General features: G+C 42.2%; 1 protein-coding gene across 1 annotated transcript; it reads left to right on the forward strand.

The window, feature by feature from the left end:
* The first annotated feature begins 246 nt into the window (after nucleotides 1–246).
* On the forward strand, nucleotides 247–10,818 carry LOC139414467 (protein-glutamine gamma-glutamyltransferase 2-like). The gene is made up of 13 exons (XM_071162380.1): nucleotides 247–325; nucleotides 1,232–1,402; nucleotides 2,350–2,601; nucleotides 3,611–3,729; nucleotides 4,187–4,315; nucleotides 5,351–5,528; nucleotides 5,842–5,977; nucleotides 6,064–6,173; nucleotides 6,353–6,595; nucleotides 6,878–7,168; nucleotides 7,931–8,094; nucleotides 8,503–8,636; nucleotides 10,038–10,818. The coding sequence occupies exons 1-13, from the start codon at nucleotides 316–318 to the stop codon at nucleotides 10,213–10,215; spliced, it is 2,115 nt and encodes a 704-aa protein (XP_071018481.1). The 5' UTR covers nucleotides 247–315; the 3' UTR covers nucleotides 10,216–10,818.
* The last annotated feature ends 5,137 nt before the right edge of the window (nucleotides 10,819–15,955 follow it).

A 15,955-nucleotide genomic window follows, 5' to 3' on the forward strand; every position in this document is an offset into this window, starting at 1 on the left:
CAGTAGAAGGTCTAAATGTCCATTTGAGCCAGAATCATGGAAGGGGAATGACATTAAGGTCTGAAAGGCACAGAGATTATGATCACTTGCCTAAAAATGTAAAGTAGTTATTTTCACCTATACACAGGGGAGGAATCAGAAAGACCATTCTAGTGAAAGGGTGTGTATTTTTCTGTGTAATTTTTGAGACATTCTTATGACCTGGGTTGGGCTCCCTTTAAAAGCCCTGGCATCCTTGCATTACTTACAGTACTGCAGTACTACAACAAGCAACTGCATCTACTTACCAACACAACCACGTGAGAGACAGCTTCAATGGGTTTTGGTAAGTCAACTAACACTGCTCGTTGCAAGATTTTTCAGATGCTGAAAAATGTGGATATTGCATTGTCAAGGTAGCCTATGTCATGTTTAGTGACAGAGGGTAATTTAGTAGAGTGAATGGGTAATTGGGTAACTTGACTTGTAGAATGGAACTTTTTCTTACAAAGGAAGATCATCCTTGTTGTTGTTTGTTCTTCTGTTAAATTAATATGATTTCTGACAGCTTTTATTATCTATGAGCCATTAGAGAAAATATGCAAAGTTGGCCTGTTGTGTATTGCATAGATAACACGTCAGCAAATGATATAAACATTTACAGATAGGGGCAGATCAGCAAATGTTACAGCTGGACTTGAAGATCTGCTGCTGTCTTTGTACATACAGTATTTGAATACAGGTATACATACTGTACTTTACTATAATGTGTTACCTGTGCAATATACAGGCTTACTTTTGGGGGGGATTCTCCCTGCCTTTAAGGGGCTGTTTTCATCACTAATCTTCTGCCATATTTCACTTGACTTATTGTCATAGGTTCCTCATACCATTTCATACTGGCCCAAGGCTGTCTTTTACATAGAGAACATATTACATTCTAATTTCTAAGTCTATGTATGGTCTTTAACCTATTTTTTATTTTTTTTGCAAGGTCACAAGTGTTTTTACTATCCAGTGGTCTAAACTAGCCCAACTGACGTTCTGTTTCTGCTATGTTGCTGTCAGGAAAAAATGTGACAAACAAACATTGGGAAAGACAAAGGCAAATGCAGAAACAGACACCCACACTAGAAAACAAAAAAGTTGTATTATCAGGAAAAAATTTAAATCTGAATTTTGGGATAATTCAGTTTCAAATTAAAAATGTATAAAGTATCTATATACTTATTAATTTATTTCTTTCTTGAAGACGTTGGAAAATTAGAGCTCCACTGTGAGAAGAACAACAAAGCCCACAAAACCAATGACATCTCAGTGAACAGACTGATAGTCAGGAGAGGCCAGTCCTTCCTGGTCACCTTTGACTTCCATGGCCCCTTCAGATCCACAACAGACTTGCTGGAGCTGACGGTGGAGACAGGTGAGTTAGAATAGAAAATATAATAACTTTATTTATCTCTGCTATTTATTAGTGCTGTTTGTATTAGTTTCCCAGACCCAGATTATGTTAGTCCTGGACTAAAACACACTAGGATGAATCTAGGCTAGGGCAGGGAAACCGGCCCTATGTTAGTCCCCTTTGACAAGACAGACACATGCAGTAATAAAGATATTAAATCCTTGTATGTGTTGTAGATAGCTGAGTTGGGGTCAATTCAATCTTATATAAAGACTGAATTGCACCACTGACAGGATTTGAGATACAGTACAAGTGGAGGTATATGTACTGTACTCCTGACATCAAAGTTACGCTGTCAGAAAATATTGAATCAAATACACAGTGTACAAAACATTAGGAACACCTGCTCTTTCCATGACATAGACTGACCAGGTGAATCCAGATGAAAGTTATGATCCCTTATTGAATCCACTTCAATCAGTGTAGATGAAAGGGAGGAGACAGGTTACAGAAGGATTTTTAAGCCTTGAGACAACTGAGACATGGATTGTGTATGTGTGCCATTCAGAGGGTGAATGGGTAAGACAATAGATTTAAGTGCCTTTGAACAGGGAATGGTAGTAGGTGCCAAGCGCATCAGTTTGAGTGTGTCAAGAACTGCAATGCTTCTGGGTTTTTCACACTAAACAGTTTCCCATGTGTATCAAGAATGGTTCACCACCCAAAAGACATCCAGCTAACTTGACACAACAGTGAGAAGCATTGGTGTTAACATGGACGCTTTCGACACCATGTAGTGTTCATGCCCCGACGAATTGAGGCTGTTCTGAGGGCAAATGGGGACAACTCAATATTAGGAAGGTGTTCCTAATTTTTTGTACTCCCAGTGTATATCACTGTTTCTGAAAGATTTCATCAATTTAATTCTTACTGAAAACAACCCACAACATCCTCCCTTCTCCATCCAGGGCCCCAGCCTTCGGAGGCATTGGGGACCAGGTCAGTGTTCGGGCTACCTGAAGGCCGTTGGAAGCGTTCATCCTGGAAGGTCAAGGTTCACCAGGGCTCAGTGCTCCCGGCGGGTTCAATCACCCTGGACATCACCAGCCCAGCAGACGCCCCAGTGGGAGAGTACAGCCTGTCTGTAAAGACTAGCGCCACCGCCTCAGTGGGCAGCAGCCTGGGCAAGCTCCTTCTGCTGTTTAATCCCTGGTGCCAAGGTAAAGACAATTCAATTCAAAACAACTTCATTATCCCTCATGGGGAATTCTGGGACAATTAATTCACTTCCTGCGAACGAGATTTGAGAGTATGGTAAAGCATATTTAATACTTTAGAATGAAATATAAAGCATTCCTAAAAATGTTAACAAGAACTGTGATAAATTAATCTTTTTAATCACATAAAGGACAACAAATGTGGTGAATGATTCAATACAGCCATGGTAACACACAGTCATTATTTAATACAGTATCCAGAGGGTGTCAAATGCTGCATTCCTGAATGTTCTTATCAGTTTAACAGCTGGAAATGGCTAACTTTACAGAGATTGTTGTAACCCATGTCTCTGTATGGGTTGGAAAGACGCCTCATAACTATTTTGGGACATAATAGACACACAGATACAAACAATGGGCCACAACATCCAGAGCCACATTATATGAATGACAATATGTGGTTATGAATGCTGTTCTCTAATATCAAAATGGTTGCATTGCTGTTGAAACCATGTGATGAGTTCATTGGTAGCACAGCCAATTAGCACAGCTTGGTCACACAGCCTGGTAGCACAGCTTGGTAGCACAGCCTTGCAGCACACCCTGGCAGCACAGATTGGTAGCACAGCCTATTAGCATGGATTGGTAGTGCAGCCTGGTAGCACAGCTTGGTACCAAGGCTTGGTAACGGCTTCGTAACATTCTGGTAACACAGCCTGATAACACAGTCTGGTAACATACTGGTAACAGCCTGGTAACACCCTGGTAACATACTGGTAACACAGCTTGGTAACACTACATTCTAGCATGGGAGACAGTGGTCATAACACAGTAACAGCATGATAACATGTTAAAGTTACTCGCAATTAAAACATTGTCCAGATACCCTTTCATTTAATAATAACAAATAACAATGTATTTTTTATTTATCCTTTATTTAACCATTCAAGTCAGTGGAACAAATTCTTATAATTGATGTTTTAAAACGTCTGTATTTTGTTGCGGGCTGTAGAGGACTGGGTGCATCTACCTGAGGAGGAGGAGAGGCAGGAGTATGTGATGAGAGAACAAGGCCTGGTGTACAAAGGTTCTGACAAATACATCAGCTCTATGGCGTGGAACTTCGGACAGGTACACAGAACAAACAAAACAGTATTGTACCGTTGAAAAGTACTAGCTAGCTGCTCATAACATATAGGGTTTGTTTCCTGGATACAGATTAAATATATTCCTCAACTAAAAAGCAAACTCAATGGGAGAATCTCCATCCAAAAGTATTTTTACTCTGGAGAAGTCCAGGACTAATCTGTTGTCGAGGAAACCGACCAAGTGTCACACGTTATCTTAGTCTACATAATTGGCTAGAGTCCTGTGTGGCTCCATTGGTAAAGCATGGCTCTTGCAACTCAAGGGTTGTGGGTTTCGATTACCGCGGGAGACCAATGCGAACATTTATCCACTCAATACTGTAAGTCACTCTGGATAAGAGCGTCTGTTAAGTGACTTAATTGTAAGTTAGTATAGACAAGACATTTCAGAAATTGTTGTAGGTTGCTAGGTAACCTGCCCTAATGTATTGTTTCTCCAGTTTGAAGACGATATAGTGGACATTTGCCTGAAGCTGCTTGACGTGAATCCCAAGTGTCTGAGTGACCCCGCCAAGGACTTCTCTGCTCGTTGCAACCCCATCTATGTCAGTAGGGTGGTCAGTGCCATGGTAAGATTGGAGATCTGACCCACACTAGTAACAGTGACAACATTATTGAACCCCACTAGTAACAGTGACAACATTATTGAACCCCACTAGTAACAGTGGCATCATTATTGAACCCCACTAGTAACAGCGACAACATTATTGAACCCCACTAGTAACAGTGACTTCATTATTGAACCCCACTAGTAACAGTCACAACATTATTGAACCCCACTAGTAACAGTCACAACATTATTAAACCTCACTAGTAACAGTGACATTAATGAACCCCAATAGTAACCGTGACAACATTATTGAACCAAAGTAGTAAGTGACAACATTATTAAACCCCACTAGTAACAGTGACAACATTATTGAACCAAAGTAGTAAGTGACAACATTATTAAACAACACCAGTAACAGTGACAACATTATTGAACCCCACTAGTAACAGCGACAAGATTATTGAACCCCACTAGTAACAGAGACAACATTATTGAACTCCACTAGTAGCCGTGGCAAGATTATTGAACCCCGCTAGTAACCGTGACAACATTATTGAACCCCACTAGTAACAGTGACAAGATTATTGAACCCCACTAGTAACCATGACAACATTATTGAACCCCACTAGTAACAGTGACAAGATTATTGAACCCCACTAGTAACAGTGACAACATTATTGAACCCCACTAGTAACAGAGACAACATTATTGAACCCCACTAGTAACAGTGACATTCTTTAAATCATCATCAGCTCATAGTTCTGTATGAACAGCACAAGAAAATCCATTGGTTTATTTCTGGCCCTGTTCACTATAAATGGGTCCAGTGCCACTAATTAAGGTGTTGTTACACATATAGGACTGGTTTCCCGGACCCAGATTAAATCTAGTCCTGGACTAAAAGTAACTTTCCACACTGAACATGCTTTTTAGTCCAAGGCTATGCTCAATCTAGATCCAGGAAAGCAACTACATTTTAGATTGTACAAAAACACATTCACTCAGCCAAATGACAGTTCTGGAATCTAATTGTAACATTATTTTCCTTGCCCAGATCAACGCTAACGATGACGGAGGTGTCCTGATGGGGCGGTGGGATGGTCAATACGATGGTGGCGTGTCCCCCACTCACTGGAACGGCAGTGTGGAGGTACTAAGGAGGTGGCTCAAATATGGTGGTAATCCAGTCAAGTATGGCCAGTGTTGGGTGTTCGCCGCTGTAATGTGCACAGGTAGGCTATCACTGTCCAATCTCCCTTCAATTATTATTTTAGTCAATCAATCAATACAATGTTATTTAAATAGCACTGACTATTGCATGCACTCAGACCCAGGGCTGTGATTGGTTTTTGAGAGGGATGGCAAGATTACCCACCATTTGTGTCCGATTCACCTCTGACCAGAGGAGAGAGGCTGGTGTCAATGCCTTTGATGTGTTTATTTTAGTTAACCAGTATGCTTTGAATGTGTTGTTTTAGTTAACCAGTATGCTTTGAATGTGTTGTTTTAGTTAACCAGTATGTCTGAAATGTATTTCCATGTCAGTACTGAGGTGTTTGGGAATCCCATGTCGAGTGGTTACCAACTTCCAGTCAGCCCACGACACCGACAAAAACCTGACAATTGATGAATTCTTCTCCAAGGATGGAGTCAGACTCAAACAGAGCCCCGACAGTGTATGGTAAGTGTAACATGAGGTCATTGTGGCTACAGTATGAAGAGTGATGCCAATAGCATGAAGTTTTGAAGACTGGTGTTTCTGCCCAGGAACTACCATGTGTGGGTGGAGGCTTGGATGAGACGGCCCGATCTCTCAGCAGACTCCTTATACGATGGCTGGCAGGCTGTGGACCCCACCCCCCAGGAGAAAAGCACTGGTACGGTCCAACTTCCATCTCATCTCACACCATCTTACATAATAACACACTTCTGGAGGTTGTATGTACTGTATGTTGTGTTATTGTGCAGATGGTTCTGAGTTCGTGTCCTGGGTCTGGGAGACATGAAGGGAACTCCCTGTATTACGCTCATGTTGTTTTCTCTTCCCCTCCCCCAGGTGTTTACTGCTGCGGCCCTGCTCCAGTCAAGGCCATACTGCAGGGTCACGTTGACCTCAAATACGATGTGCCCTTTGTCTTCGCCGAAGTCAACGCCGACCGTGTAACCTGGATGGTGTTCGCTGACGGCTCCAAGAAAAAGATCTCCACGGACACTGTGTCCGTAGGCCAGAACATCAGCACCAAGGCAGTGGGCAGCGACAAGAGAGTGGACATCACGGCCAACTATAAACATGCAGAGGGTTGGTATTGAATGAACCGAGAGTCTGACTATATCAAGATTCAACTGTTATCAGTTGATTTCAGAAATAATGCAGCGTTACAAGGGTTATGCCTATCATAAGGGTATAAGTGTATTTTATATATTTGAGAACTATGGTTTGTCTGGGAAAAAGTTCTGTACTTTTTAAAGAGATGAGTCAGGAAGGTGCTGTGTCCACTTGTCACGATAATTCTCCCAGGTGAGTGAGAGCAACTGCTTGAGTCACCAGGTACTTATCCAAAATGTCACACATTTCAAACAGGCACGGAAAAGGAGAGGGCTGTGTACAATCAAGCTGTGAAAAGAGTCAACATACCCGAAGAGAATTCAAATGGGATCCATGACGACAAACCTGGCGTTTCCATGAAGATCGTGGAGCTGACCAAGCCGATCAGCGGCAAAGACATCGATCTCAAGCTTGTACTGAACAGCAACGACAGTGTGACTCGGAAATTGGTGATCAATGTCAATGTTCAGGCCATGAGATACAACGGGATCCCATCCTCCCAGATACAGACCGAATTGAAAGAACAGAAGCTCCTTCCCAACCAAGGTAGAGTGAAAATGTTTCAAACTCTTTCCATGAGTAGACCTACAAGGTTTAACTAACACAGTAGTGCACACAGGGAGGCATTTCCATTACAGAACAAAGAGAACTGAAACACTTAACAAAACCAAGAGCACATTGCAGCTCTTCACCTTCATGATTCTTTGTCAACATCCTTGGTATGACACATATATCAATCTCAATGATGGTGTTGTGTTTCAGGAGTGCATATAGTTAGAGTTTAACTGGTCAATTTAACAAAGCTGTAAAGTCTCATGTATAGCTGCCATAGCGTTGTAGCAAATCGACTGACACTTACTCTTATGGCTGTCAGGTTGCTAATGTTGAACTGAGGACGCTACAGAATGTAAGGGTTGCTAACGTGGTACTGAGGATGATACAGAATGTTAGGGTGGCTAACGTTGTACTGAGGATGATACAGAATGTTAGGGTTGCTAACGTGGTACTGAGGATGATACAGAATGTTAGTGTTGCTAACGTGGTACTGAGGACGCTACAGAATGTTAGGGTTGCTAACGTTGTACTGAGGATGATACAGAATGTTAGGGTTGCTAACGTTGTACTGAGGATGATACAGAATGTTAGGGTTGCTAACGTGGTACTGAGGATGATACAGAATGTTAGGGTTGCTAACGTTGTACTGAGGATGACACAGAATGTTAGGGTTGCTACTGTTGTACTGTGGACACCACAGAATGTTAGCATTTGTGATACCTTGACAATCAAATGCATTGTCTCTGTTGGCAGATCTGACTATACCCATCCACATCCCCTTCTCTGTGTATGGGGAGAAAATGCGGGAGAGCAACAGCATCAAGGTTTCGGCTGTGGTCACAGACAAGGACAAGAGTGGGGCAGTGTACATCACAGAGAAAGACTTTGTGTCACAGAGCCCTTCGCTCACCATCAAAGTGAGTACTGCATATTCCCAAACATTGTCATTTCGCAGTCTGTCAGATCCTTAAGCCACTCCAATAACCCACTTAGAACAGCTCTTTCTCTGAGTGACATTCATTGGGGCCATTAGTGAACAAGGGTCTTTACATACTCTTGGGTTACCATTTTAATTTATAGGTGGCAAACACACTAGTAGCGAGAATAGCAATTTGCAAGGATATTAATGGTTCCCCTGTGAATAAACGTGTTGTGAAGATGAAAATCTAAAGTGTTAGACTGTCATCTGAACAGTTGATCTATTAAATACAACGCCAATATCAGTAACAGCCATTAAACTGGAGATGGGGTTTATTCAGTGTGATAGTTCCAATATAATATACTATTTAGCAAATGCTTTTATTCGAATGTGTGTTCTCTTTTAGGCCATTGGATCTGAATTGCAGTATAGTGACATGATGGCAGAGGTTGTGTTTGAGAACCCTCTATCCAAAAGTCTAAGAGACTGCTTCATAACAGTGACCGGCAGTGGCTTGCTGACTGAAACAATGGAAGCCAGGTAGGCCCTGACATTTCTCTGATGTCTTTACTAGCAAGGTTTCAGTTTGTCATAAAACCTGAATCCATCCCACTGTGCAAAAACTGGTTGAATCAACATTGTTTCTATGTGATTTCAACCCAGAAAATCAGTGTGATGATGTTGAATCAACATTGTTTCTATGTAATTCCAACCCAGAAAATCAGTGTGATGATGTTGAATCAACATTGTTTCTATGTGATTTCAACCCAGAAAATCAGTGTGATGATGTTGAATCAACATTGTTTCTATGTAATTCCAACCCAGAAAATCAGTGTGATGATGTTGAATCAACATTATTTCCATGTAATTCCAACCCAGAAAATCAGTGTGATGATGTTGAATCAACATTGTTTCTATGTAATTCCAACCCAGAAAATCAGTGTGATGATGTTGAATCAACATTGTTTCTATGTAATTCCAACCCAGAAAATCAGTGTGATGATGTTGAATCAACATTGTTTCTATGTAATTCCAACCCAGAAAATCAGTGTGATGATGTTGAATCAACATTGTTTCTATGTAATTCCAACCCAGAAAATCAGTGTGATGATGTTGAATCAACATTGTTTCTATGTAATTTCAACCCAGAAAATCAGTGTGATGATGTTGAATCAACATGGAAAACTGATTGGATTTACAAAAAGTCAACTTTTAACCGTTTTTTGTTGGTTTTTAATTCACATTAGTTGATAACTCAACCAAATGTAAATCAGAACTAGACGTTGAACTGACGTCTGTGCCCTGTGAAATGTGTCCAGATTTGAATCCTGGATGTGGACTCAGTTTTTGCCAAGTGGGATGGATTCAGATTTTATGACAAACCGAATCTTTGCTCGTCAAGTTGGCAATTTAGCTCTTAATCTCAGAATCCCAGGCCTAAAATCTCAGGTAATTGTGTAAGATGCTTGATTAGGTTCTGGAGGAAAATGTTTGACCAAAGATACTAATGATACTAGTGAAGTCACCAGTCCCCTAAACAGAAACACTGCCAGCCAAGCCCCCCTTCTGAAAACTTTCACCTTGAAATCATTGTCTGAAATCATTGCTTGAACCCCCCCCCACACTTTCAGCACCACCTCCACCCAATCCTGATATGTCCAGATATCTAGTGAGGACACCAAAGCACCGGAACTACGGTTCCTTGTTAGTTATGGCATCACAGTCTTTTGACAGATGATTCAATACAATTTATGTTACGTAGTCTGTCCAGAGATTATTTAGCTCTTGGCTAAACTAGAAAGTACATGCATTCATGGGCTGTTCATGTGGTTAAAGCTTAGGGATTTTCCATCTGAAATATTTTACACTACCTTGTGTGTTGAAGTTTAGAGATCTATAAAGCTTCCTTGAGGTCTAATTTTTTTTCACGTGTCTCCTCAGAACGCCTTTGATAAAACAAGGGCAACGACTATGTGTGAAGATTCCCTTCACCCCATACAGACCCGGTCCTAAGAAGCTAGTGGCCGGCTTCAACTGTGATCAATTCAGGGACATTAAGGCAAGCTGCAATGTGTACATCAAACCGTCACCAGTGTTGTCCCCCCACTGCCGTTGTTAGTAAAGCCCTTGTGAGAATTACTCTAATAACTCAAATAAGTTCATCAATTTATACCATATTTTCCTGTTATATCCTATATCAGCCTTTCTTAAAGTAGGGGTCGCGAGCCTGACCTGTTAATGGTGGGTCGTGACGTGTCAGAGTAAATGTATCAATATTTCATATATGTCACGTGTCAATACTTCACAGCTTTTTTTTCTCAACATGTGTTTTTTGGGGGGCTGAAATGCCTTCTGGAACATGTGAACTTTCATGTACCTTAATAACAAACATGTATGCCATCCGTAAATATGAATAAAATTGTGAAATTACCAGTCTAGTTGGTTTAGCCACTGAAAAAGGCAGGAACCTTCCCGCTAGTCATGATTGGCTGAGATAATGTAATGGCTGGATATGCCGAGACATGAGTTCGAATTGGTCTGCCATGTAGCACGCTTCTGTCTATAACATGAGCTGGTCAGTATGTGTTGCTCTCCACTTTCTAGAGGAACGAGTTTTGAAATCAGTGGAATGCCCGGTGGAATTAGAGTATGCACGCCCAATTTTTCAGTTTTTGACTTGTTAAAAAAGTTTGAAATATCCAATAAATGTCGTTCCACTTCATGATTGTGTCCCACTTGTTGTTGATTCTTCACAAACAAATACAATTTTATATATTTATGTTTGAAGCCTGAAATGTGGCAAAAGGTCGCAAAGTTCAAGGGGGCCGAATACTTTCGCAAGGCACTGTATCAATGATGTCGCTCTTGCTGCGGGTGATTCTTTGATCCACCTCTACGCAGATGACACCATTCTGTATACATCTGGCCCTTCTTTGGTCACTGTGTTAACAAACCTCCAGACGAGCTTCAACGCAATACAACACTCCTTCTGTGGCCTCCAATTGCTCTTAAATGCTAGTAAAACTAAATGCATGCTCTTCAACCGTTCGCTGCCTGCACCCGCCCACCCGACTAGCATCACTACTCTGGACGGTTCTGACTTAGAATATGTGGACTACTATAAATACCTAGGTGTCTGGCTAGACTTTAAAATCTCCTTCCAGACTCACATTAAGCATCTCCAATCCATAGTTAAATCTAGAATCAGCTTCCTATTTCACATCAAAGACTCTCATGCTGCCAAACATACCCTAGTAAAACTGACTATCCTACCGATCCTTGACTTTGGCGATGTCATTTACAAAATAGCCTCCAACACTCTACTCAGCAAATTGGATACAGTATATCACAGTGCCACCCGTTTTGTCACAAAAGCCCCATATACTACCCACCACTGCGACCTGTATACTCTTGTTGGCTGGTCCTCGCTACATATTCGTTGCCAAACCCACTGGCTCCAGGTCATCTATAAGTCTTTGCTAGGTAAAGCTCCGCCTTATCTCAGCTCACTGGTCACAATAGCAACACCCACCCGTAGCACGTGCTCCAGCAGGTATATTTCACTGGTCATCGCCAAAGCCAACACCTCCTTTGGCCGCCTTTCCTTCCAGTTCACTAACTTTAAGCGTCAGCTGTCAGAGCAGATTGCCGATCGCTGCAGCTGTACACAGCCAATATGTAAATAGCCCATCCAACCAACTACCTAACGCGTCCCCATAATTGTTTTTTGTTTTTTCTGCTCTTTTGCACACCAGTATTTCTACTTGCACATCCTAATCTGCACATATATCACTCGTGTACATTTCTAAATTGTAATTACTTTGCCACTATTGGCCTATTTATTGCCTTACCTCCTTACTTAATTTGCAAGCAGTGTACACATATTTTTCTATTGTATTATTGACTGTACGTTTGTTTATCCCATGTGTAACTCTGTGTTGTTTTTGTCACACTGGTCAGGTTGTAGTTTTACCTGGTTAAATAAAGGTGAAATAAATACAATTTTAATTCAATAAAAATGTCCCACTAAAATACAAAGCATCTGGCTGTATGATGTTCCACTAAAATACAAAACATCTGGCTGTATGTCCCCTAAAAATACAAAATAAAAGTGATGAAGCCCAAATGAATCTGTAAATATTCATACACTCATGAAGAAAAATTTATGTTTGTCAAATATTTGTCTTGCAGTAATGTAATATATCTGCTGTTAAAATGATGTAGAGCATGTGTGTGTGTACACAAGAGGGAAGAACACACACAGTAACATTCAACAAAGTCCCAGTCCATTGAGCTCAGGGTCAGAGAAAAGACCCCCAGTCCTCTTCACACACCTCTTTGTTTTCATTCACCTCATACACACGTACCCACACTGCCACTCATCGTCTAGCTGGACCCTTGAATCAGAGCTTTGATCTTCTGTAGGTTGTGATCCACAGCAACGTCCAAAAACTGCACCCAGTTCAGGTCTGCTTCTAAACACACGTGACAGGCCCTGAGGAGGAAGGAGGAGGAGAAGAGAGAGGGGGCTGTATACCAGTAGAGGAAGGAGAAGAGAGAGAGAGGGGGCTGTATACCAGTAGAGGAAGGAGAAGAGAGGGAGAGGGCTGTGTACCAGTAAAGGAGAAGAAAGGGAGAGGGCTGTGTACCAGTAGAGGAATGAGAAGAGAGAGAGAGAGAGAGAGGGCTGTGTACTAGTAGAGGAAGACAAACATGCCAAGAGAGGGCCACCCACCAAAACTCACGAACCAGGCAAAGAGGGCATTATTAATCAGAGAGGCAACAAAGAGACCAAAGATAACCCTGAAGGAGCTGCAAAGCTCCACAACGGAGATTGGAGTATCTGTCCATAGGACCACTTTAAGCTGTACACACGACAGAGCTGGGCTTTACAGAAGAGTAACCAGAAAAAAAGCCATTGCTTAAAGAAAAGAATAAGCAAACACGTTTGGTGTTCGCCAAAAGGCATGTGGGAGACTCCCCAAACATATGGAAGAAGGTACTCTGGTCATATGAGACTAAAATGTAGCTTTTTGTCCATCAAGGAAAAAGCTATGTCTGACGCAAACCCAACACCTCTCATCACCCCGAGAACAACATCCCCACAGTGAAGCATGGTGGTGGCAGGGACTGGGAAACTGGTCAGAATTGAAGGAATGATGGATGGGGCTATATCCAGGGAAATTCTTGAGGGAAACCTGTTTCAGTCTTCCAGAGATTTGAGACTGGGACAGAGGTTCACCGTCCAGCAGGACAATGACCCTAAGCATACTGCTAAAGCAACCCTCGAGTGGTTTAAGGGGAAACATTTAAATATCTTGGAATGGTGTAGTCAAAGCCCAGACCTCAATCCAAATTGAGAATCTGTGGTTTGACTTAAAAATTGCTGTACAGAAGCAGAACCCATACAACTTGAAGGAGCTGGAGCAGTTTTGCCTTGAAGAATGGGCAAAAATCCCAAGCTTATAGAGACATATCTCAAGAGACTTGCAGCTGTAATTCCTGCAAAAGGTGTCTCTAACAAAGTATTGACTTTAGGGGGGTGAATAGTTAGGCACTCTCAAGTTGTCTGTTTTTTGTCTTATTTGTTGTTTGTTTCTCAATAAAAAAAGAATTTGCATCTTCAAAGTAGTAGGCATGTTGTGTAAATCAAATGATGCAAACCTCCAAAAAATCCATTTTAATTCCAGGTTGTAATGCAACAAAATAGGAAAAATGCCAAGGGGGGTGAATACTTTCACAAGCCACTGTAAATGCAGCCTCAGGATATGTGGTTTCCAGATTGCATAAAGTCCAGTGAAGTTCTTTGAGGGCCGTTGTGGTATCAGCTTGAGGGGGATATAGACCGCCTTGGTAATTATTGCCGAAAATACTCTCTGGAGATAGTACAGTCGGCATTTGATTGTGAGATATTCTATGTTGGGTGAACAGAAGGACTTGAGTTCCTGTATGTTATCACAGTTACACCATAAGTCGTTAGTCTTAAAACATACCTCCACCCTTCTGCTTCCCAGAGACATGTTTGTTGCTGTCGGTGCGATGTACTGAGCACCCAACTGGCTTTACAGAGTTAGACAGTATATCTCAAGAGAGAGCCATGGTTCTGTGAAGCAGAGTGTGTTACAATATCCCTGGTGTCTCTCTGAAAAGCAACTCTCGCCTTGAGCTCATCAACTTTATTTTCCAGAGATTGGACATTAGCGAGTAAAATTTCCGGGAGCGGTGGGTGGTATGCACCCTTCCTAAGTCGGACCAGAATACCACCCCGAGTACCTCTCCTACGCCGGCGTTGTCTTGGGTCAGCCTCTGGAATAAGTTAAATTTCTCTGGGGAGAGCAAACAAAGGATCTGCTCCAGGGAAGTCCTGGTTGTAATGCTGGAAGTTCTGATGAGTTACCGTCGCTCTAATTTCCAATCGTTTTTCTTGGCTGTATGTAATGACACAGAGAGTTTTCATCTGTATTTTCCATAGCTGTCTGCATACCACCACAGAACAGTGCTGGCACTAAAACCACACTCAATGAGCTGTATACCGCCGTAAGCAAACAGGAAAACGCACATCCAGAGGTTGTGTATAGTGGGACTTTAATGCAGGGTAACTTAAATCCGTTTGACCTAATTTCTATCAGCATGTTAAATGTGCAACCAGAGGGAAAAAACCTCTAGACCAGCTTTACTCCACACACAGAGACCCATACAAAGCTTTCCCTCACCCTCCATTTGGCAAATCTGATCATATTTCTATCCTCCTGATCCTTGCTTACAAGCAAAAATTAAAGCAGGAAGCACCAGTGATTCGGTCAATAAAAAAGTGGTCAGATGAAGCAGATACCAAGCTACAGGACTGTTTTGCTAGCACAAACTGGAATATGTTCTGGGATTCTTCTGATGGCATTGAGGAGTACACCACATCAGTCACTGGCTTCATCATTAAGTGCATTAATGACCTCGTCCCCACAGTGACTGTACGTACATACCCCAAAGAGAAGCCATGGATTAAAGGCAACATCCGCACTGAGCTAAAGGGTAGAGCTGCGGCTTTCAGGAAGCGGATGTGGCAGGGCTTGCAAACTATTACAGACTACAAAGAGACGCAAAGCCGAGAGTTGCCCAGTGACACGAGCCTAACAGACAAGCTAAATTACTTCTATGCTGGCTTCGAGGTAAGTAACACTGAAACATACATGAGAGCATCAGCTGTTCCGGATGACTGTGTGATCACACTCTCCGCAGCCAATGTGAGTAAGACCTTTATACAGGTCAACATTCACAAGGCTTCCGGGCCAGACGGATTACCAGGACCTGTACTCCGAGCATGTGCTGACCAACCGGCAAGTGTCTTCACTGACATTTTCAACCTCTCCCTGTCTGAGTCTGTAATACCAACATGTTTCAAGCAGACCACCATCGTCCTTGTGCCCAAGAACACTAAGGTTACCTGCTTAAATGACTACTGTCCCGTAGCACTCACATCTGTAGCCATGAAGTGCTTTGAAAGGATGGTCATGGCTCACATCAACACCATCATCCCAGAAACCCTAGATCCACACAAATTTGCATATCACCCCAACAGATCCACAGATGATGCAATCTCTATTGCACTTCACAATGTCCTTTCACACCTGGACAAAAGGAACACCTATGTGAGAATGCTATTCATTTACTACAGCTCAGCGTTCAATGCCATAGTGCCCTCAAAGCTCATCAATAAGCTAAGGATCTTGGGACTAAACACCTCCCTCTGCAACTGGATCCTGGACTTCCTGACGGGCCGCCCCTAGGTGGAAAGGGTAGGTAACAACACATCTGCCACACTGATCCTCAACACGAGGCCCCCTCAGGGCTGCGTGCTCAGTCCC

Source organism: Oncorhynchus clarkii, chromosome 7 (assembly GCF_045791955.1).
Source record: "Oncorhynchus clarkii lewisi isolate Uvic-CL-2024 chromosome 7, UVic_Ocla_1.0, whole genome shotgun sequence".
Classification (NCBI taxonomy): domain Eukaryota; kingdom Metazoa; phylum Chordata; class Actinopteri; order Salmoniformes; family Salmonidae; genus Oncorhynchus; species Oncorhynchus clarkii.